The sequence below is a fragment of the Prionailurus viverrinus genome, chromosome A2 (assembly GCF_022837055.1).
Source record: "Prionailurus viverrinus isolate Anna chromosome A2, UM_Priviv_1.0, whole genome shotgun sequence".
Classification (NCBI taxonomy): Eukaryota; Metazoa; Chordata; class Mammalia; order Carnivora; family Felidae; genus Prionailurus; species Prionailurus viverrinus.
Window position 1 is genome coordinate 151,402,005 of NC_062562.1, and position 24,512 is coordinate 151,426,516.

At 38.9% G+C, this 24,512-nt stretch overlaps 1 protein-coding gene across 5 annotated transcripts in view; it reads right to left on the reverse strand.

Annotated features, from left to right (window-relative positions):
• Positions 1-3,637: 3,637 nt before the first annotated feature.
• CNOT4 (CCR4-NOT transcription complex subunit 4) overlaps positions 3,638-24,512 on the reverse strand; it is a 147,156-nt gene continuing 126,281 nt past the window's right edge. For 3 of the 5 annotated variants that reach the window (XM_047832527.1, XM_047832508.1, XM_047832516.1), the window contains exons 11-12: positions 5,763-5,975; positions 3,638-5,051 (exon numbers count right to left, since the gene is read on the reverse strand). In XM_047832527.1, the coding sequence (XP_047688483.1) occupies positions 4,750-5,051; positions 5,763-5,975 (515 nt within the window). In that variant the 3' untranslated portion in view covers positions 3,638-4,749. The remainder of the gene's footprint in view (positions 5,052-5,762; positions 5,976-24,512) is intronic. The other 2 variants (XM_047832543.1, XM_047832533.1) reach the window with 1 other exon arrangement.

Sequence of the window (24,512 nt, forward strand, 5' to 3'; positions counted from 1 at the left end):
GCGCCTGGGTGGCTCAGTCAGTTAAGCATCCAACTTCGGCTCAGGTCATGATCTCACAGTTTGTGGGTTCCAGCCCCGTGCGGGCTCTGTGCTGACAGCCCGGAGTCTGGAGCCTTCTTTGGATGTTGTGTCTCTCTCTCTCTCACTGCCTCTCCCTCGCTCACGCTCTCTCTCAAAAATAAACATTAAAAAAAAAATTTTTTTTAAAAATAAAGACTACTGAGAAGACTATGTTAAGAAGTTAGTTCCCTACTTTCATTCCCCACTCAACACCATGGTGCAACCACATGTCTCCTAAGTGGGCAGATGTCTGCAGACTTAATCCCCAGAAAGGAAAGACCTCAAGACAGGGATTAAGTAAATAGATGCATAACGAATACAGAGACTACCAGTATAGTTCTGGCAGTCAGACCCTTACCCTGTAAGCCAGCCATCTTACAATTCTTCCCTACAGAACAGACCAGCCCCCAAAGAAAAGGCCTAAAGACATTGACACAAGGGGTTCCCCAACACAGAGCCCATCTACATCTTCCAATAGTGAAGTTCAAAGCTAGCAAAGCTTCATCCTTCCAAACCTTTCTATCAGCTTTTTATGGTCTTATTCACAAGCGGGTGATCAAGGATCTGAGAAGTCTTTAATATGAAAGAGATCAAAGCAAACAGATAAAACCAACTTAGAGAAACAGAAACAACCCAAGGAGAATAAAACTACAAATATAAACAATAACACTAAAATAAAACTTCCTAGAAAGAAGAGCAAAGACACAGATGGAAAATTGGAAAAAAGAAAAGCAAAAGGAAAATCCAGAAGGTCTGATATTTGAAAGACAGGATTTCTAAAAGGGGATAACAGAGACAATAATAGCAAGAAATTTGCTAGTGAAATAAGTCAAGAAAATTTCCCAGAACTGAAGGACAGGAGTCACCAGGTCTTAAAAATCTACCGTGTACCCAATTGTGTGCAACACAATGAATTAAAATTGAGTCATACAAAGGAACATCATTGAGAAATTCCAGAACACTAAAGATAGTTTTTGTAAGTTCCCAGAGAGGGACAAAAAAAGATTACACATAAAGGACCAATATGCAATACTGGAAACAAGACAGTAGACTAATGCCTTTAAAATTCCACGGGTGCCTGTGTAGTTCAGTTGGTGAAGCATCCGATTTCAATGCAGGTCATGATCTCACAGTTTATGGGTTCAAGCCCCACATTGGGCTCTGTGCTGACAGCTCAGAGCCCGGAGCCTGCTTCAGATTCTGTGTCTCCCTCTCTCTCTGCCCCTCGCCTGCTTGAGCTCTCTCTAACATTAAACAAAATTTTCTAAAAGAAAAAATATCATAATTTAGAATCCTATATCCATCAAACTATCAACTGAGAGTATTTCCCTTCCAGGTATGCAAATTACTACTATTTATCTCCCACACACCTTTCTCAAGAAGTTAGTGGAGAATGTCACTCCAACAAAATTGGAGAATTAAAACAAAACAAAAAAAAAAAACCCAAAACTAGGATATAACATATAGGAGGAATATGGGGTGGGGAAACACGCACGAAAGGAGAGTGGTGAAAGGAAATGCCAGGAACGGCAGCTGTGCACCAGATCTGACCCAGGAGAGACATCCTGAGGGTTGGTGACACCAGGACTCCCACTGCTTTTATACCAAAAGACTGCCTAAGTCAGTTTGGTTCAGGTTCTTTTTCGTACTTATCTGATTTTGACCAAACGTAATAAAATTTCTGCTCTCTCCACCATGCCCTGGAGGGTGAATTGATCAGCCTATGTTAAACACCCCATCCCACGGGTTACACTTTGGCTCCTTCAGAGGACTGAAGGGAAGCCATGGTGAGCTTAGACACAGAAAAGAGACAATAGACTACTTCTCCAGACCATGTCTCTGCCAGGCATCCAGGACTGGAGTCCCAAAACAGCCCTGCCGGACACCTTGCCCACAGTGGACCCTGTTTTCCAGGATTCATTTGTGAACTTGCACAGTCTTCCCCAGAACTGGCTTTTATAAGTTATCAGTGAAGCTAAAGCCAGACTATGACCCAGAGAATGTTTAGTTTATCTATTCTCCTTAAAGCCTTGATGTAATAGTGACCGTACTGCCCTATTCTTACACAGCTAGCTAGATTTTGGTTTACTACTCAGCTCTTAAAACCAAACAACGTATTCTTCAGGGATACACATGTCAGTGGCAAGACTCCAGAGAAAATAAAGATTAACACAAAAATCAACAGAATAGTTACTTGTGGATGGTGAAAAAAGATAAGGAAGCATAACTGGAGAGGGCCAGAGGAGTCCTCAAGATATTGCTGGTTTTACGTTTGACTTGGGTGGGAGGCACACAGGCTTTTATTTATTACTCTTTAAATAAGTTTTATAGTCTTATGTATAAGACTATACATTGAACATACATACAATCAGTCACAGCAGACTGCAAGGTAGAATGTCTCTTCTTTTACAGAAAAAGCAACGTTTGTATTGATATACCCCTCTCTCAGGAATAGGAATATCCAAGCCCTCCTCCCCCAAAAGCCTTGATCACAATTCACTGCTACCTGAATAGTATCTGTGTGTTGGTCTATCACTCAGGAGACCGAAGCAAAGTTCACAGGACATAGAGAGTCTGCAGTTTCTAGTCCTCTAACAGAGTAACATCTTGATTCAAAAACAAAAAACAAAAAACAAAAAACAAAACCAATTTACTACTCATCTGGTCAACATCTGTTTTTGTGGTGACACTTGAAATTATCCTGTTCATTTTTCAAAAACTGTGTGGAAATTGTTTTTGTGTGTGTGTTTTTGTGTTTTTTGCTTATGTATGTATGTATTTATTTATTTATTTTATTTATTTAGGTTTTTGGTAGCAAATTGAAGTACAAAGTATAGGCAAGAAAAAGAAACCAATGTGAAATGCATGACTTACAAGACCTACTTAATTCATTTGACAAAGATTCCGTTTATGAATCATGTGCTGAAAATACCCAAACTCCATCTTTGGACTTGTCAATGTAATCCAAGCCAGGAAATGCAAACCACGCAGATTCTTAAGAACCTGGGAGGGAACATTTCATTCTGTCCCCCACCCTCTGCTAGTCAGTGATGTGACCCTCTCCCCATTGTTAGGTATTCCCTGGAATGGGTTGGTCACAGAAGAGGTGTCTGTGGGATGTCGACATCAGCGTTCTCCCAATCTCTTTCCTATCATGGCGCTCACACAAGGAAATGCTACTTGCACAGCGCAATGGCTCTTCCTCCCTCCAGGCCTCTCAAGCCAACCAACGTCTCGGCACATCATCAGCCCATCTGCTCCTGCCTGGCTCACGAGTCTTCTCAGTTGAGGTCTGGCCTGCATAGTACAATAGCAGGGAAGTACAATAGATAACAGGGAAGTTATCTTCTACCGAAAGCCACCGGGAGAGGAAGTCTTGAAGACAAGATGGGCTGATGTTCAAAGATGGCAAAGACCGACGGTAAGATGAATTCTTTTTCTGATTTCTTCTTCTGTATCATTTTTTCCTATTATTGACGACGGGAGAGCAACGAAAACATCTGACGACTGCTATCGCAAAATGTCTCAAGCTCACGTATAAGAAAATGGAAAAACAAAAACAAGAACAACCCAAGGGTCATCATCAAGTTTTCTGTTTTATTTAAGATTTTAGTTTTAATTCTGAAGAAAGAGGTACATTTCCTTGTTTTTAGTTTTAGCGTCAGGTTATAACCAGGTTTCTGTTTTCTTTTCTCCTGTCTTTTCAATACTGCACAAACGTCCAGAAACTACAGGGTTAAGTAAAAGCTGCAGGCAAGGAGGTCAGAGATTTGCTCCTGATGGTGATCAGATGGCCCCAGAGCAGTGCTATCTCAGAGTGCCCCAGTCAGGCGAATTTTAAGGGAAAAGAAAAAAAGATTCTGACAGAGGAGAAAGACCGAAGAAATCACTTATATTTCAGCTCTTATGTTATGCATAGGTATTAAATCTGTGAATACTTTTTTTCTTTAAAACATTTGAATTTACTTTAAATCTAAAGCCAAAAATTTTTTTCTCCTTTAAAAAAAAAAAATCACTTCTCCCCTCCTTATCAACTCTTTAGCAATAGGCCAGTTACTGCTACAGATCAATTTGTCTTTCCATCAACTTCCAATAAATTCTTTTGCTTAACGACACAATCAAGTCCTCTCCATCAACTTGCCGGAAGAATTAAAAATTAAATTAAATTAAAAGCATTTTCCCTGCAATAGTGATAAGCTGAATACAAGATGGATGTCAGGACCACTGCTTTCCCCCATGCACTTAGCAATCTCATTTCAATTAACCTGGTTTTCAAAACTTTTGCAGTTGATAATGCATTTACTTGACCTTTCCTAAAGATTAATCGTCATTTTCTGCTAAGCAGATTATGTCATTATTATGCGCAACAGACAAACAGTAATTTTCTAAGTATTGAGACTGCCCTTTGATTTCTTTTTTTTTTTTTGTCCCTCCTTAAAAAGGCATTTTTAGGAAACATTCAACAGTGTCACTCAAATGCTGGATCAACAGAAACTTTTACAATTAAAAAAAAAGAGATGGTAATGACCCTGTGATCGCATTGCATCTGGGGGTGAGGAGAAAAAAAAAGTTGATCGGGAACTGGATTCTTCAGAACGTAAGAATGAGAAGGGAGCTGTGGGTGTGGGCCGAGAGGGAGAAAACAGGGCGGGACAAATCCTGCGTTTTCTAATGGTTTCTCCTCTTTCCCTAATGGCGGTCCAGTGTTGAACTCTGTAGTAAATCTGTGGGGGTTTTGCTGGGGGGTCTGAAGGCTGTCTGAAAGCCTGGGGGTGGGGAGTGGAAGCTGGAAGGGTTTGAAGGAGGAGGGTAGGGGTTCCAACTGGCTCTGTGCAGAGGGATCTGTGTGCTGAAGGGGGCGCTGTGGTGGGTCTGCGATGGAGCAGCACTGGGGCCGTCCATCTCTGTGAGGGCCTGAAGGGATTTTAGCCAGTGTGGAGGATTGTCATCTTGAAGAGAGTCTAAACTGTTTCCTGAAGTTGCTGGAATACCTAAGGAGAGAACAGAAAAACAAGGGGGGAGATGGTGAGTTTGTGAAACAAGAGTAAGAAACCCATCGAACAAACAAACAAACAAACAAACAAAAAATGTCTCAGGTGATTAGTTTATCCAAAAAGAAACAAAACTTACAAATCTTAAACTCCTTCCAGAGGAGACCTTTTTAATCTTATGTTCTTTTGAATCCTCCGCCCACAAGGACCATGATTCATTGCTAGAGAAACCCATGCCTCTTCTTCAGCGGCATAGACATCGTCCCCCACTGTCACAGAGGCAGAGCTGCGGAAAGTAGCCCCCAGAATTGTATGCCATCATCTCCCAAACGCGCTTCGCCTTCTCTAACAGGGGTACGTAAACAAGATAGCCTTATAATAGAGAGCTTTATTTTCAAAAGTGGAGTATGTTCCTTTAAAAGGGTAAGTCAGACACTTTTGTTCTTTGAGACTTGAAACATGCGCACGTGCTGCCAGACGTTAGCACCCTACTTACACCCAGAGAAGCAACCGAGGCACCAAATGCCTTCTGATACAACGAGGCCAACACAGCTAACCGAGACTGCAGGACCCCAGAGAACGACACAGGCCACCCCACGCGTGTGGCTTTGTGGAAAGAAGCCGATGTTGAAGAGACCTCTGTCTGCGTTTAATCTGTGCTAAAAACCAAATGGATGGCAGTCAGTGGAGCCGAAGGAGCGAGAAAGTTACCTGTGATGATGGCTGGGTCTGTCCAGCTGCCAGGGCTGTCCCAACTCAGGCTGTCGGTGGTGGCGGGGTTGGACGTTGGTGCAGTGTGGTTGGCGTTGGAGGGGGAGGAAGAATTGGGCAGTCCACCAAAGTTGATGTTAATGTTGGGTAGAAGTGCCCTTAGCCCGTCCTGCCATTCCTTCATATTTAAACTCTCTACAGAACTGCTGTTGTCTGGGAGATTTACCAACAAAAAAATGAAAGATAAAAAAAAAAAAATAAAAAGCTGACGTTAGAAACAGATGTTGTTCTTTCGTGGTTAAGCGGGAGAAGAATTATTCTTTCTTTACTGAGCATTTAAGATGGGTTTTCCTAGCAAGATAAACTTGGGTTAGGATTTCTCTCGTGAGCTCAGAGCCCCTGAAATAAGTGAGGAAGAACTTGCTCAAGGATCAGGAGAGGGAGCGTCTTGTCCTTCTTAGAGGCTCTTCACCATTTTGTGTTTGTAAATCACTAAGCCGGTTTAAAGACTCAATGCTCCAGAGCACAATTTAGTTTCAGCCACGTTATGAAGTTTCAGGTAGTGAGGCATTTGGCCAGCTGAGTTGATTTATGCTATCAAGCCTGCAAAGTTCAATATAGGAGCTTATTTCTGAGCCCGTTAAGTGGAAGAAAAGTCATTTTGTGAAGAATAAACATAAGCCAATAGAAAAGGAAAAATAATTAAGTTCTTCCTGATGATAAAACTGGTAATGCATTTCAGAGGAGAAAGGCAGTAATGAATAGGCTTTTGAATTTGAAAAGAGCATTTTTCCATTAGTCATAAAGGCCGAGTAGGCAGGGGCTAAGCTACCTTTCAGATGGGATAATTTCCAGCGCAGCCTGCCTGCCCTATTCCAACAGTTCTACCGATCATTTAAAACTCAAGTCTTGGAGTCCTACAGTTAGTTCTCTGGTTCTACTTATGAATAGTGTCGTCCCTGACAAGACACATCAACGTAAAAAGGCTTTTGATAAGTCGTAACTAAACTTGATCTACCACCATCCAGAATCCACATACGGTAACTCATCGGTTGGAGGGGAATGGGTGAAGCGTCGGTGGTAGAGTAATGGTTTTAGTGAAAACAGGAATGTAGGTCAAACTACCAACTGAGGTTTTTGAGAAGAGCAGAGAATTGATAAGCAATCACCACTGATGATGATGGTATTCTAGCAGGTGGTCTGTGCTATTTGGTGAATGTAGAATTGTCTTTTTATAATTTTGCTTTGCACCAATTTACTGTTCTATGTATCATGTTTCAGCAAGTGAAGCATTTAACCCTACTGGCCTTATTCATACAAAGAAAAAAAAAAAACAAACTACAACCAAACCCAACAAAAGTCATCCCTGAATTACTAAGATGAAGAAAAGGCAATTTATGCCATTCGGACAAGTCAAGACAAGGGAAAAGAAATTCTTCAAACCTACTTTCATTTCACAATCAAGGCAGTTTCCTAAGGTGCCTCCTGTTTGCATCTTTACACGTGCACCGAGCTGTACAATTTACAAGGCTCTCTCACACTTATTTATTGTTTCATTTGGCCCTCGTGTTGTGAGGTAGGCGGAACGGGGACAATAACCTCCATTTAACAGATGAACACACTCCAGAATAATTTGCTCAACGTCACATAACTAATAAAGACTTGAACCCAGACCCCGAGTTGTTTTTTCTTAATAACGCCAAGCTCTCTCTCTCTCTCTCTCTTGATCTACACTGTATAGACTATTAATTGCCTTTTTTAATGGATCTATAAGACCCATGACTTAAAAAAGGCACAATCGAAACACAGCAACATTATAGTATATCCACTGGCCATGAGTAGCAGGATAGAGAAATATTTTGGCTGAATAAACAGAGTAGACTTTGCACCTAGGCTGGTGGTGGGAGGGATTTCTAATCAACAATGCAATAGTCATTTTCACCCTGACTCCCAACTGCATGAGGCAATTCACAGTAACAAAGTAACAAAGTTCTAACATACCGTCCAGTACAGGAAGGTTTGTTGACTATGGCACATTCTAACCTTTAAAGTGATCAAATCATCAGACAGAATAACTTAAAATGGTTTTCAATTAACCAGAAGCGGAACTCTAAACAAGGAAAGCTTCCTAGGAGGGAAATAAAATCCCCCTGATATGTATATGTATATGTATAAAGATGATGTATAACCACGTGGAAAAATTCCGGGGAAGACTAATGCTCTTGACCTAGGTAGCTAAAGTCAGTTAAGAAGACTAAAGTCAGTTAAGAGATGATTTGAGACCCTCTTTTCCACTGAATAGAGAAAAAGAAAATACCCATGACTCAGTTAATACCAATTTTCTCCTTACTTTTGCTTTACATTTAGTGAGAAGTGGAACCAAGGAACCCCTAACTTGGCATTAACAGAATAATATTTGCATTTTATATAAAGTTTATTTGAAAATTAGTATTGCAATCCAGTCAAAAGACATTTGTTCACGGGCAGGGGACCCACAGGAACTGTGCGTTTTCCATTCAGTTTTGCTGTAAACTTAAAATGCTCTAAAAAATAAAGTCTACTTTAAAAAACATGTTTCCCTGACTTTAGACTAATGAAATCAGGCAAGAGTACAGTGGACCCTTGAACAACACAGATTTGAGCTGCATGGGTCCACTTACACGCAATTCTTTTTGCGGATAAATACAATACAGTCCTATCAATGTATTTTTATTTTCCTTAGGATTTTCTTAATAACATTTTCTTTAGCTTAGTTTATTATAAGAATACGGTATATAATACATATAACATACAAAATATATGTTGTCTGTTTATGTTATTGGTAAAGCATCCTGGTAAACAGCAGGCTATTAGTAAAGTTTTGGGGAGTCAAAAGTTACACGTGGATTTTTAACCATGCAGGGGGTTGGTGCCCCTAACCCCAAGTTGTTTAAGGGTCAACTCTCTGTTGGCCAAAGAAACTCACATTTGCCACATGATATAGAAACAGTGAGAAACTCATATCATCCCAGGTGAACTATGATTATAAGATACCTTGAGAAATAAATAAGCTAGTTTATAATTCTTACAATCTTGCCAAAAAACAAAGTCATGTATCTAGGCATCTCAGGACCTGGACAGCATGCACGACTGGTTCACAGTGAAGCTGCAAAGTGTCACAGGGAAGCGGACTGACATCTTTAGCTCTTGGAATGGGAACACTGACTCCCAAGTAGCTTAGAAGAGAAATATTCTTCAGCTTTCTCCCCTGTTGCTATGCCAAGTGTTGGCATAAAGAACAGGCAAGGGATGGGAAATTAACTAAAGCCTAACTTCATCAAAATAGCTCTCTCAGTCCAGCCATACTTGAAATCACCTCCTTCCCCAACCCGCTCCCTCCCTGCCTTGGACTCCAATTGGTTCTGGCAACAAGGGTCTCTGGTAATCCATTCTTTGCAATATACAACAGCAAGGGTTATTCACCTCAACACCACAGACATTTTGGACTACATAATTGTTAAGCGGGGTCGTTCTATGCATTACAGGATGTATAGCAGCATCTCTGGCCTCTACCCACCAGATGCTAGGAGCCCATACATCCCAGTTCTGCCAACCAAAAGTATCTCCAAATATTGCCAAATGACTCCTAGGGGAACAAAATGGTCCCTGGTTGAGAACCAATGACACAAAGGAAGTTGGTTCCTTAGTTTCTAGGGCTCTGAAAAAATCCCACTCAATACATATTTCCCTTTAAAATAGTACCAGAACTTTGACCAGTGGACTCAACTTGATGCAACTTCATTTCTGTTTATTGATACAGGACTTCACGCTGGGGTGCAATTTAGTATATACAACTCAGTAGATCTAATGGAAAACAATAGTGGGCTGAAGACTGCAGATGGACTGATTGTATTTATCAGCTCTACATGGTAATTAATACAACCTTGGGCATACAAGTATCTTAATATCCCAGGACTCTATTTCGTAAGTAGGAATAATATCTGCCCTAGTTTCTTGTAGGGACAAAATGAGAGAAGGGAAAGCAATCTGAAGCCCATCTATTACTTGCCTAACAACTATTTTTTATTAGTACTCAATACTGAATAGACAGTAAACTTTCCAAAAAGACAAGGCAGAGGACTCCTCACTTGCCAGAAACTGGCTCTGTGCAAACAGTCTCCTCCGAGAACGTAGGGATAACACCCAGCATCTCCACAGAGGGACTGTGTAGTCAGTCGACTGAACTGATAAGCCTTCTCACCAAAATACTGCAAGGTCGAGATATGGGAAAGTACCTTAAACTTTCCACAAGGAATGTACAATGAAAATCAAGTTAGTGAACATACTTTATATTAGAAATGATACTATCTGACTTGTATTAATTAGTTGTAGTATTTACTCCGGGAAGAACTGTACATTTTTAAAGGACGGCTGACAACATTTAAATGTTTTATAATATTAAAAAAACTAATTATAATTTTCAAATACGTACAACAAAACACTATTTACAGGACTAAATAATTTGAGGGCAGGAAAGCAGGTCAAATTGTTTGCAGTTTTATTTTTCAGTATAGAACTCAAAGACAATTTAAAGTACCTTCAAGATGCCACATACTACATTCTCATACGCCATGATGTGAGGAGTATCAGTATACTATGTTTCCGTGGATCAGAACACCAGAAAGAAGAAATTATGTTTAAAATTCAGCCAGCTTGCTGATTACCTAACACCCAGTCCATAACAAGTTGATCACAGCACATGAAGCAAGTTGACAAATCCAGCTTGGGGCAACAACAAAGATTATAAAATGTATGTGTTAAGACTGCCAAGACGAAAGTCAAAGCAACTATTTACTGACGGCGTACGGTATGCAAGGAGAACAAACAACTTAAAACTCTTGTCTCTTGTTCTCAAGGAGTTTAAAGTCTAGACAGTGAGACAATGCAAATACGGGAAAAGTTCAACATCACCGGAAGAGCAACAGAAGAAATGTCACAGGGTTGTACGTGACCATTAAATGCTATCAAGTTCAGTAAAAAGAGAGGCCAGTGAGGCACACTTATGGAAATGTCTAGGGGGAAAGAACAAGGGCAGTCATGCACGCGTGGAGCTGTTTTTGTTACTACATAGACACCCCGAGCCTGAAACATCCACAACAGGTCGAAACCATCTTTGGTATTTTTACATAACTCCAGACTAGTCCAACCATTAACTAGGATGTACAGAAGAGACATGTTTTATAAGCAATGGCTACATGGTTGACCCTGACCCCACACGGGTTCACTTACATGTGGACTTTTTTTCAGTAGAGCACTATTAAATATATTTTCTCTTCCTTAGGATTTCCTTAATAACATTTTATTTTCTCTAGCTTGCTTTACTGTAAGAAAGCAATAGATAATACATATAACAAACAAGATATGTGTTAATCGACTGTGTTATTGGTAAAGCTTCTGGTCAACAGGAGGCTATTAATAGCTGAGTCTGGGGAGGGGGAGTCTGAAGTTATACACAGATTTTCAACTGCACGGGGGGTCAGTGCCTCTAACCCCTGTGTTATTTGAGGGTCGAGTATATTATGAGATAAAACTAAGCTGTATTCTGACATCAGATCATTCACAGAAAATCATAAAGCAGGAAAAGATTAACAGCTTAGGCAAGAACACCCAGCATTATAGTGGCTGAGTGGGTTTCTTTCCTTTCTGTTCCTCAGTTTCACTGCAATGTGTTCATCATTATGAATTGAAGACTTTGCTACAGATAGCGAAACTGTGGGCAAATCTGCTCTTTGTAAGTTGTCACTGGTGGCAAGCTAATGAGTTTTTCAAGTTTGCATAAAATCTTCACCCCGAAGACTGGTTTCCAAATTGGTTTCGGCCGGCAAAACCATCTCAGGAGCCCCTGTGGAGAAAGTCGAGGGGACAGGGGGCCAGGACGACCTGTCCTCCCCCCATCACCCCATCTTTCACATATTAGGGTGCCATGTAAGACTGCATTTGAAAACCAGTACCTGCTGCTAACCATGAAGACAGATCTGTGTCTAATGACAACATGAGGAGATAAAACACACAAGGGAACCTGAAAACAAAAGGCCATCCCAAGTATTTGTTTCCTCTACTACAATCTGGACCACCAGGTCAGGATTTTCTGTCTCCTCTTGGAGGCCCGCCTCTCCGCATATTTGGCCTTAGGCTACTCCATTCTTACCTGCAACCCCTAGGGCGAGAGACCTCTTGAATTTCAAGTTAAATTTCTATCAGTGGTCAAACCCACCCCAACTGGGCAATAGTCATTGAGAGTCCCAAATATGCCCATCAGTTTATTTTGCTCTTCAGTTTTTCAGCTTTATTTAAAGCTTTTGGTTACTCCTCAAAGCCTCAATTGGCAACCTGATCTTGTTTTCCTAAAAGCTTTTATCTTCCTTTCTTTTACTGCTGTCCGCTATAGTTTAAAGTCAAAGGCTCCCTCCAGTGGCTAGGTTACTTAGTGAAACAAAGCTTTCTTGGTACAAGTGATTGTACATTTGAAATCCAGTTCCCACTGTGGTTACTCCTTGCCAGTTGGATTCTCAAATGTTCATGCATTTTTAGAAGGACACACACAGTCACTCCATCTCAGGCACTCTACCCCTCTCTATAGCCCTCCCACCTCACCCTGTTACGTATATTATTTCCTGTCAGTTTTGGAATGCGTCTCCATCAGTATATGATTTTAAGAAAGCCTAAACTTTCTCCAGCTTCGACATATCTCTAAGCAACTCAAATATAAATGACTTATGCTTGCCCTATGTGTTAAACCAAACTTTAAAGAGCCTACAAAATTTCTCCTCCCAGAACATGAAAGAGAGCTTTATCATATCGGCATGCTGTACTTTTTAGGTGAGCCACAGAAATCATTTCAATTTATTAACTAAGATTTGCAGGGAAAATGACTATTTTGTGAATAAATTCTTTCAGGTTTATGAAAAAATACTATTCTACTTAAACAAAAAGAACTGCCACTCAAATTTCTAGGATTATGCTTATTATAAAGCAAGGCAGACCAGTACTGCAGAGTGGATTTTCTGGGGCACAAAAAACTAAAGGATTTAATAGATTTGAAGGTAGAGATTAAGTGAAAAAATTCTAAGAACTCAAATGAAAAAAACTTGAGGGCAGAAGAACCTGAAAAAAGTAATACAAAAACCAAAATTTATTACTACTAATAGAAGGAAGCAGAAATAACACACACAGGAGAGGGCCAGCTAAAGATGGCCTGGGCTTCCCGGACTCTGCTTTTACTTTGTGCCTTTCTCCTGGTCTAGAATGCTTTCCCGATCTCTTCAATTAATTTTTACTCAATCTTCCAAAAGTTTAAGTCTTTTCTCTTCCGCTCAGATCATTCACGAACAGCACTCGCGGGCTGGATCACACTCACTGGGCAGCAAACTGTGCTGTGACACCAATGTGGCTGCTGTTCACCCTTACGTGTACTCACACCTCTCAAGTCTACTGCAAGGCCCGTAAGGGCACATTTTATACACGCTTCAACACGTTGCTCAGTGTCTTAGAAACATGATGTGCTTCAAGATATCTGCTGAATCAAAGACCGAACTTGAGAAGAGCTGAAAAATCACTTTCCCCTAGAAAGCTTGTTTAATTCCTATCTGTAGAATGCTATGACTCAAATCATTCTCTCCAAATAGATGCAAATCTTTCTGAAAGCAGGAATCAGCTAGGTTTGGGGGGCCAAAAGGCTTCTGTGCATGTAAACTGAGGGAAAGGAGCCACCAGGATGACATGTTTTCAATAGTGCTTGAGATGTGTGTGCACTGGCATGTGCACTTGTTAAAATCCAATGCACCAAGATTAAATAAGGGTTGCTCGGATGACAATAAATGCTCTTCTGGTACAAACAAAGTCCTGTGGGCATAAAGAAGAAAATGGACTATTGTGCCATTCTGTGTGCAGGATAAACGGTGGTGAGCCAAAAAGCTCAGGGCAAGAGAAGCTGCTAGTGAAGAGGACTGGGCATTCATACAGAACAGAGAGTAGCAGGAGCAGCTGATCTAAAATACAGTAGAAGCATTTCAAACTACAAGTAGATGTGTTTTACACAATGTGTATGTAACTTTTTCTCTACTAGAATGTTCTGAAACTCTGTTTTAGGGGAGAATCGGATCATTTAAAGAGAACCAAAAAAAATCCAGATGTTTGTCTTAGGAAGGATCGAAGAGAGAAGAATCTGTTTGTAAAAAACGGAAAAATACTTACGGAAAGATGTCTATATAGAAAGCTATATAGAGAATGAGAAAAAAATACACTTAAAAGTTAATACAAAAGATAAATACATTCTTGGAAGCATTACAGCCTGGATTAGATGGAACGTGAACTAGGACATACAAGCAACAGAGCTAAGGGATGGGGAGGGACAGAAATCAAGTATAAGAAATCTATAAAATCTGAAAATTGGAAGCGTAAAGAAAAGCAGTCAAGTGAACACAAAACTGAGCACCAAGAACGAAGCACAGTGAAGAGACCCAAGGATGATTGAGAGGGCTTATCATCCAGGAGAGGGTATGGTGATCATCAGAATATGGTTTCACCAAGACAAATGACAAAACTACACAGACATGGGGGTGTGTAAACTACCCTAACACGTCTGAGATCTGAATCTGCTAGAAGAAAATAATCCTAGTAAAACTGACTTCCTGACCATCAAAGAACCAGTTGGCTATTGTGAACGTAACACAAGCCTAAGAGTCTGCGACGTAATTTTAGGATTTACAGAAACAAGAAAAGAGAATAACTAGACTTGAGTTCCTGGATGGCAGGCATCCTGGCTATTTCTGTGATCACCACAGTACATTGCAATTACTTGTTTATGTACTGGCTTTCTTCTAATTCACTACGAGCTCCTCCAGGAAAGGGAGCTTGATTTAACCCTCTTTGCATGTAGGGAACAGTTCCCGAACCTGGACCTCAACAGGTATTTAATGTTTCCTAACAGAACAGCCCTGAACATTTGCTTCCAGGTTTTTGGAGAAGACAGCTTTCCAAAAAAGGTATTTAAGAAAAAAAAAAAAAAAAAAGGATGGCTCAGGGTGGTCCCATGGTTATAGGAGGCAGTGATTCACAGGCCACAGAAGATGCCAAAATATGACTTTCTGATTATGCAAGAATAAATGATTCTAATAAGGGAAAGAAATTGAGGAGAAATCTAAAGGAACCAGCTGTTGCACTGGGAGAATCACATGGAATTAGATTTGAAAATAAAGCCTAGAAAAGACGGATGGAGGTAAAAAACCTACCTGTATATAAGAGTGTCATAATCCTTGAGGACGAAAATCAGAATATGTAATGATCTGAAGCTTGTTGAAAATGCTGAAGGCAAGAAAAAGCTAAGTTTGGAACAGGAGAAAAGTAGGAAAAGCCACTGCTCAGCCTGATGTCACAACGCTAAGGCCCAAGAGAAGGCAGAGCTATGCAGTCCCAGCTTATTTTGCTTCTTTTCCATCTTCTTTACAAAAAGAGCACAATCCTCAAACCAGAAAGGACAGATTAAGCAACGTGAAGAGAACTGTAAGTTAGTCAAGATGCAAAGACAGTAGAAAAACAAAAAACAAAAAAAACACATTCACTCAATTTAAATGAGTTTAAAATCTTTAGGTGCAAAATGAATTCTATTCCAGGGAATTAATCCTCACAGATGTGATCACAAAACCACCGTTAAGTGCCTGAAAAGGAGAAGACGGCAGATTCTAGAAGCTACATGCTTATAATTAGTTCTTGGGAAAATTCTGAAACAGATTAGGAGCTGGATGATTTCTTTAGAAATCAACAGTTTAACAAGCACTGCTCCTCTATAGCTTGCATTTGGGGCATTTTCCATGGAAAATAATATGTAGCATTTTGGCTAGAACCTTAGGTCCCTTCCAACTGAAATACACAGGAAGTTAAACTTTAATTTTGAAGCAGAACAGGTAGTCGTGGAGGCAGCTTATCCTGACAATTGTTTTCCACTGGAAATGTCCTCCTTCTTTGTCCCATGTTCTCTTTCTTCTACTGCCTGCCCAAACTCAAGACTTTAAAGCCAGCCGTATCTCCGTCCCACTGACACATCAATTCCATAAAACAAATGGAATAAAGTGATGAGAGCCAAAATGCATTTCCAGAAAGATCCAATCATATCAAAATAATTTATTCTCTGGATGGGCTTTCTAGGATATCCTAAGTATTATGTACCTTGAATTTAGCAGTTGCTGGTAAGTCTTCTGATGGTAATCTTTGGCGACAAGATGTGAAGTGTAGCACTGGATAACAGCAGTGTTTAGATGACTTTTCACAGAATCTACTGTGTGTCAGCCTAAAAGTTTCTGTGATGCTATTCCATTGACAGTTGCATCAAAACCAGTTAAGATACCTAGGAATAAACCTAACCAAAAAGGTGAAAGATCTGTACTCTGAAAACTATAAAATGCTGATCAAAGAAAGTAAAGATGACACAAAGAAATGGAAAGACATTCCATGCTCATGGACTGGAAGAACAAATATTGTTAAAGTATACCACCCAAAGCATTCAATGCAATCCCTATCAAAATACCATCAGCATTTTTCACAGAGCCAGAACAAACAAACTAACATTTTTATGAAACCACAAAAGACCTAAAACAGCCAAAGCAATCTTGAAAAAAACAAAGCTGGAGGCATCACAATACTGGACTTTCAAGTTATAATACAAAGCTGTAGTAATCAAAACAGTATGGTACTGGCACAAAAATAGGCACATGGACCAGTGGAACAGAACAGAAAACCCAGAAATGGGCCCACAATTATATGGCCAATTAATCTCTGACAAAACTGAAAGAATATCCAACGGGAAAAAGATGGTCTCTTCAACAAATGGTGTTGGGAAAACTGGACAGCAACATGCAAAAGAATGAAACTGGGCCACTTTCTTACACCAAAACAAAAACAAGTTCAAAATGGATTAAAGACTGTGAGACCTAAAACCATACAAATCCTAGGAGAGAACACAGGCAGTAATAGCTTTTTTGACGTCAGCTATAGCAACTTCTTTCTGGGGATGTCTCCTGAGCAAGGGGAAAAAAAGCAAAAATAAACTATTGGAACTACATCAAAATAAAAAGCTTCTGCATAGTGAAGGAAATAATCAACAAAACTAAAAAACTAAAAGGAATGAGAGAAGATATTTGCAAATGACATATCTATCTGATAAAGCGTTAGTATCTAAAATATATAAGGAACTTATAAAACTCCACACATACAAAACAAATAATCCAATTAAAAAATGGGCAGAAAACATCAACAGACATTTTTCCAAAGAAGACATACAAATGGCCAACAGACACATGAAAAGATGCTCAACATGACTCATCATCAGGGAAATGCAAAAATCAAAACTACAATGAGATATCATCTCACACTTGTCAGAATGGCTAAAATCAAAAACACAAGAAAAAACAGGTGTTGGCGAGGATGTGGAGAAAGGGGAACCCTTTTGCACTGTTGGTGGGAATGCAAACTGGTGTAGCCACTGTTATGAAGTAAAACATTATTGAGGTTCCTGAGAAATTTAAAAAGAGAAGCACCTTATGATCCAGCGATTGCACTGCTGGGTATTTACCCCAAGAATACAAAAATACTAATTCAAAGGGACACATGCACCTCAATGTTTATAGCAGCATTGTATACAAGAGCCAAGATGTGGAACCAACCCAGTGTCCACAGATTGATGAAGAAGTTGTGGTGTGTTTGTGTACACGTGTACACACACACACACACACACACACACACACACACATACACACACAAAATGGAACAATACCCAGCCATAAAAAAAGAATGATATCTTGCCATTTGTAAAGACATGGCTGGATGAAATCTTGGCATTTGCAAAGACATGGATGCAGCTTGAGAATATTAATCTAAGCGACTTAGAGAAAGACAAATACCATATGATTTCACTCATGTGTGGAATTTAAGAAACAAAAGAACAAAGGGAAAAAAAGAGAAAAGAGAGACAAACCAAGAAAACAGACTCTTAACTATAGAGAACAAAATGACGGTTACCAGAAAAGAGGTGGGGGTGGGGGGTGGTGTTAAATAGGTGATGGGGATTAGGGACTGAACTTGGAATAAGCACTGGGTGACGTATGGAAATGTATGTATGGATTGTTGAATCACTATACTGTATACCTGAAACCATTATTACATTGTATGTTAACTGGAATTTGAATAGGATTTTTTAAAAATAATGTTTCTGTGATACTGCTTCCCTTATCTTTGATTCCATGCTTTTTATCATGCTCACCAAAACCTACAAAGTTAATTTAAATATGCAAATGAAAGCAAATTCTAGAGATGGCAGAATCAGTAATAAAACAACTATTCAATTAAAAATCATCAAATTCTTCACACAAATGTTATTAATAATGTTACCAATAACATTTATCTCTTTACAATCATAGTTCCTTCATTAGACAAACTTGTAAGATGGTGATACACAAAGAGTATACTCCAACTACACCAAATCTAAACACAAAATTTAATAGGTCTGTACATCCAGATTTTTACAAATGCATTAGGAAAGTACAGGATGAAAGAGCTCTAACTAACAAGTCATACGTATGAAAAAAGGATCTAGTGGTTTTACTCAATAGGCTCATATTTGATATGACAGATGGGTAATGGATTTTCTAAAATGGTAACATTAAGACCATGTAAACAGATGTACAATGTCTAAATTAGCAATTATATGACAGGCAAATCGCAAGTGATAACCACTCTGAACCTCAGTTTCTTCACTTACAAAAGGGAGGTAATACCCACTCCACAGAGTATTTTCATAAAAGGACTTTGTAAACTGTTAAGGATTATGTAAATATGGGTAACAAAAGTAGTTTTAATGACAAAAATAGATCTGTTATCTGATCACATCTGGATTATTGAAGTGTGAGCTTTATGTTTTAAGAAAGGCATTCATTGTCCAGTCAAAATACGTGTCAGAGGTTGCCCTTAAAAGAGCTCTCTATTTAAGAAAGTATTGAGCTCCCCAAACGGCTCATCATTTACTCATGAAGAGTTCTGGGGGAAAAAAAATATTTTGTAGAGACATTCTGAATTGTATATATGTGCCTGTTGTAAGGGGGAAGATGTACAACTTACACACACACACACACACACACACACACACACACACACACACAGACACATTTCACAAATGAAAAATTGGAAGTAAGGAAAGTTATTAGGTTATTAGGTGGCATTTAAAAAACTGTGAGAGTGTGTTTTGGGGGAGTGGTAGTGAGGAAACAAGTAAATGTCAGGAGCTGAGGTTTCCAGAGTTGAAAGACAAAGACGACAGTTCCGAGATAAAGAAGACAGAAGGAGAGGTCTGATCGTGGAGTGGTGAGGGAAATCAACACTGAAGAATAGCACAGCACAACCAAGAGGTAAGTTATAACTCATGTGCAATTGAATCTCAGTTAATCTTCTAAAAGTCCCCATGTAACACAAAGCACACCCAGGTTTTGCAGGCCTCTAGAAGTCATCAGACACCAATATCACTCTCAACCATTAGCTTTCATTCAACATTTTCTGAATGTCTACTCTGTATCATTTTCTTTCCTAAAAGTGATGCTGTTCTGCTTGTTTGTTTGCTTGTTTGTTTTCTTTAGTGGTCCACTAGAGGTTGGCCATTCTGAACCAAGTCAGTGATAGCTTTTGATTGTTCAGCGCCAATAACACATTTTTATGGGGGTAGGAGTTCCTCTTCAGTTTGCATTCATAACCAAATATTTTGCTACCTATTACGCAGGCAATCCCCATATGGTTATGCGTCTACTGAAATTTCTAAGATCTCTTATATTCATAATTTTCTAAATTAAAAGATTTCTAAATTTTCTAAAAGTTATTAAAAACACCAAACCCAGTTTTTTGTCCATTTAATTACACAGCTTACTTTTATTTTGACAATGAAGATCAGTCTCATCTCTTTCTGAAAGACGGCTCCTATCTTATGGATTTAAATCAAAGTCAGAAAAATTCCCAAAAAAGACTAAAATTATCCATTTTCTGAAACATGATTTTAATTGACAAATTCTTCATAACCCAGCTATGACTTCATGCTTCGATTAGAAAGTATCATTTCAGGCATTAAAACAATAATTTACTTTATTTTTTAATTTCCAGGAAAAAAAATTCAGGAAATGAAATAGCTTTCTCATTAGTTTACACTAAAACTAAATGAAACAGATATGGGTATAGTCATGGTGATGATTATGGTGATAAACATTTCCAACCCAACAGATCAAGCAAGCACACATCTTTAAGAGTTCTTCCTCATTGTACTATTTACAAGCAAAGAGATGTTTGTTAAAGTTTGGGACTCTTTTACAAATAAATGTTTGATTTCCAAACCAAGCATGTATATTTTAAAATTTAGCGATTTTAGCTATACAAAATGTCTACTTAAAAAAAAGAAGACTATTTTGCTGTTTCCTCCTCTTTACCACTTATTCACATACTAGGGAAAACTAAAAACTTCTGTGTTTCCAATTCTCAAATGATGTCTCAATTTAAAAAGAATTAGTCTTAATAAGAACACATCCTTTCCGGATCTACAAAAGATAATACTCCTGTAGAGACTAACAATTCAAAACACCATGATGAATTAAATGACTCAAATGCTCACCACCAGTCCACTAAGGGGCCTTAGTTTAAAAATCATTTAAAATATACACTTATTTAAGTGCTCATCCTTAGCTATGATTTATTCTAGTTGGATTTGAAAAAGATTGCGAAAGATGGTCTTGACAGACCAATTCTCAATGTTGAGCCCCACTGTGAAGAAGGCAGGAAGCAAAGAAGATCAGATGAATACAGTCTCAAATTCAAATCAGAAACAATTCTTATTTCACCATATCCTGAAACCTTATACTGAACTAGAACTAACATCTTAGTGGAAAAAAATTTAATTAAAAATTACACATATTTGTAAAACACGGAATCGTAGTCATAAAGTCTAGAAGTATTAAATGATTTTTAAAAGAGCTAGAATCACTCAGAAGTTGGGGAAAGTGGATAATATGGTCTTACAACATCAAAAATCTTCTATCAATTCAACATTTAACAGTACAATGGTTGTTAGTCTATTCCAAAACTCAGACTATGCTTTCTGTTCAAATGTGCTGTTTTTAAGAGAGAAAGAAAAGAAAAATGATATATGATCACTTAAAACTAAATGCCAGTTTGGAAATGAGCTGAGAGGTGATAGACTGGTTACCGGGGAGGTAACTAGGAGGTAACTGATCACAGAGACTCTGAATAAACACTCAGCAGCCTGAGAGGGAGACAGCTTTCTCCTTTGAAAAGGGAAAGTTGAGGCCTGTCAGGGATCCTGTGGGGAAATCATACAGGGAGTACACATGAAGATCGAGCTGAGAACTCCCTCTCTAACTGCGAAAAGTTACACGGAGAAAGAGGATTTTCTTGTTTGGCCAAAGAAAGAAAAAAACTGGACAGTGAAATGAACACAAGGTATTGGATGAAGACTCATGGTGGTCAAGAATTAAAACCTGGAAGTGTGTTATGAAATAAAGGTTGCAGGAATGGATGTATTTATTTGGAAATTATGAGACCTTTGCTTATTTTAGTAATAGGCTTCATTCCAATCAACTCTCATTTAACATATAGGTGAGGTCTTTGGAGTTTACACATAACAGTATTGACTACACTAAAATTCAAGATATGTTATACCTATCCAGGTCTGGGAGAGACCACAGTTACATTAGGTAATGAATATTAATGGCTTGGAAGTAAAAGGAAACATACCTGGTAGTAAAGCTTACCCTAAGCTGGGGGTTGGAAGGATGCCTGCTAGGGCATATCTACCAGGAATCCATATTTTTAAGTTTTAATTAAAACCTATGTTTTAACATAAGTGGAACAATGGTACGTAGCCCAACATTCTACTTAAGGCCAGTAAGAAAACTTCCTATTTGGTTTGATGAAGTTATAACCCTGGGCCTCTTTTACCTTTAGCTGGATACTCAATGTATAGATGTAATAAAGAAAAAAATAACAGCTCCAGGGTATAGGTCTTCTTACAAGGGCCAACATTTAAAATAACAATGTTTAAAAACATTCCAGTAATGTTCCAGATCACTATATTCTGCTCCATAGACACATGATTTCAGTATGCAAGACCAGTAACAGAGTGCAAATGTTAGCATAGTCCTCGGGATAAGATCTCACCATACAAGGAAACCGCACTAGGCTACAAAAGTTGATTGCAGTCAGCTTTCCTGCATTTCTTCTTGGAGATGGTGATGTTATTATCATCTTTAAATCCTTGTGGAGCTTTCCCTCTGTTTCATTATGCTGAAAACAACAACCTCTTTGATTGAAAACATTATCAGCAGATATGCTATCATTTTACATGGTGTAGCATATAGTTCTTCAAGATGAGTCTGAGATGACAGCTTTAGTGTGAGTGTAGTACATCTTGGTGCCATTACTGTAAGATTTTTTTTTTTTTCATTCTGTCACATTAGAGATGTCACCAGTCTAGTGATCATGCATGCTGGTCCTTAAATGCTCTTTGGCACTGCAGGAAAATCCTGGGTAAATTTAATTCCACCTCTGTTTTACCCTTTATTTTAGTTCTCACATTGGTAATTAATTTAAGTCTACATTGAGAGTACCTGCAAGGTTATGCCCCCCCCCCCACCCCCACTGAAGTTACTCCAAGATCACTGGGTCACATTTAATACAGGTTTCCACAACTTACAGGATTTGTGGTAACAGTCGTCAGTAGATGGACACTTTGAAAGACTTCATTATTTGCACTGACATTCACAGTTGAAAGCCCTTGACTTGCGAGTACTACTATAATAATCAAACTGTAAGACACAACAAAGTTTAGAGAAGAGATATATTCTGAATCTTGAGGTTTTTTTTCTCCTTGAGTTACATGTATGAAAGCAAATTCAGATGGTGAGGGCTAAGAGAACTTTAAATTGTTTTTAGAAAGTGATTATGGGCAAATCACAATCCTTCTGAGCCTTGTTTATTATTATCATTATTACTTAGTCTTTAAAAGGCAGATTGTTAAAGACTATGTCACAGATTTCAAAGCTCTGAAATTTATTCTAATACAAAGTTTTCTTACTATCCTTTCCTTAGGTTTTCCCAAAGAGTGTGACATGGGATGGGTATGCTTAGTAGTGAGAGTGAAATCTGATTAGAAAAAGCTATGAAAATATTTGTTCATATAAAATATGGCCAGAGGTGAGATGGGCACCCACACTGTAACCTCACTACATTTAAATAGGGTATTTCTTTAAAAATAAGTTTAGAAACAGACTATACATGCATCATTTATCCCAAACACATGAATTAATCAGAACATAGCAGGAATAAATACGAAATGTAGCAGAAAAATGGCCTGAGACTTTTTCCTCTGCTACATTCACCAAGTGGATTGAAATGAAAATTACTAAGTATAAACCTACACACACACACACACACACACACTTTCAAGCTCACATCCATAGAGAGAGCTACACTTATAGTATACCTTTGCTAAGCAAACCTTTTCTTACATAACACTAATCAAATGTCACAAAGACACAGAGATTATTATTGCCATTTGAAAACTATTCAGACAGGTGCTTCAAACCTTTTTACCTACTCAGGAAAACATGTACACTAAAGCTCTTTTACCTAACAGCTCCTTGCCTTCTTCCCCCTTTTGAAAGGGCAGTCTATGAAAGTTGCTCTACCCACAGCTTAGGTAATACTGTTGTGAAGAGTTATGGAGTATTTGAAGGTTTAATATTTGCCTTTTGGCCCATAGGGTAAAACACCAAGTCTACTAGATGAGATGCACGCAGCCCCACAAGGAATGGTCAAAATTCTCACAGCTGGAGTGCGTTATTTTGCTATTTTAACACGGAGATAAAGAACAGTACTAGACCACTGAATTGTACACTTTAAAGCAGTTCATTGTATGTTATGTGAGTTTCACCTCAATATAACAAAAAAGGTACTGGGTGCTCTAAAGGCTTTATAAATTTTATGGAGGGGGGGAAAAGCTTTTGTGGTGTTGCTTTTTAAAAGAGCACAACAGTGGGCTTGGGTACCAAACACGAGCTGGAGCAAAACCACTGTCAAAAGCACGGTGCTTTCCTGGGTCAGTTACAGAGAGCTTCCAGGAACCCTTCGAATAATCATAAAATGCCAAGTGGACTAAGAACAAAGTAAAGTCAATGGCTGCTTTAGGAAGTATGGTCTGAAGGAACCTGGAGAGAATGGACTGGTTCTTTCAGTACAGCTATTTCCAGCTGTTTCGTGGAACTTCCAGGTACTTCAGTTCAATTCTCAAGTAGCTTAGATTGCTTGGGCCTGTCTTCAGTTCTAGGTAACGAGCAGTTACAGACTAGATTTCTGTGGAACTCGAACCCAGGGTAGATGCTCTAAAACACTATGGAACAGATTCCCCTTATGAATTCTGAACTCTCAGGATAATTCTTTGGAAAAAGCTCCACTGGCATTAAAGCCTGGTATATCCAGCAATATATGGTTGCTAAGAATAATACTCGTGGCAGCAAATCACAGGGCAGAAAGAAGATCTAAGCAGCAGTGGCTTCTCGATCCATCAGCACAGTTTCACAAACAGTATTTCTGAGCAACGATTTGCCCTTTCAGGTATTACCGCTTTTACATGTCATAGTTGAGATTTCAGCTGACATATATGAAACAAGTCCA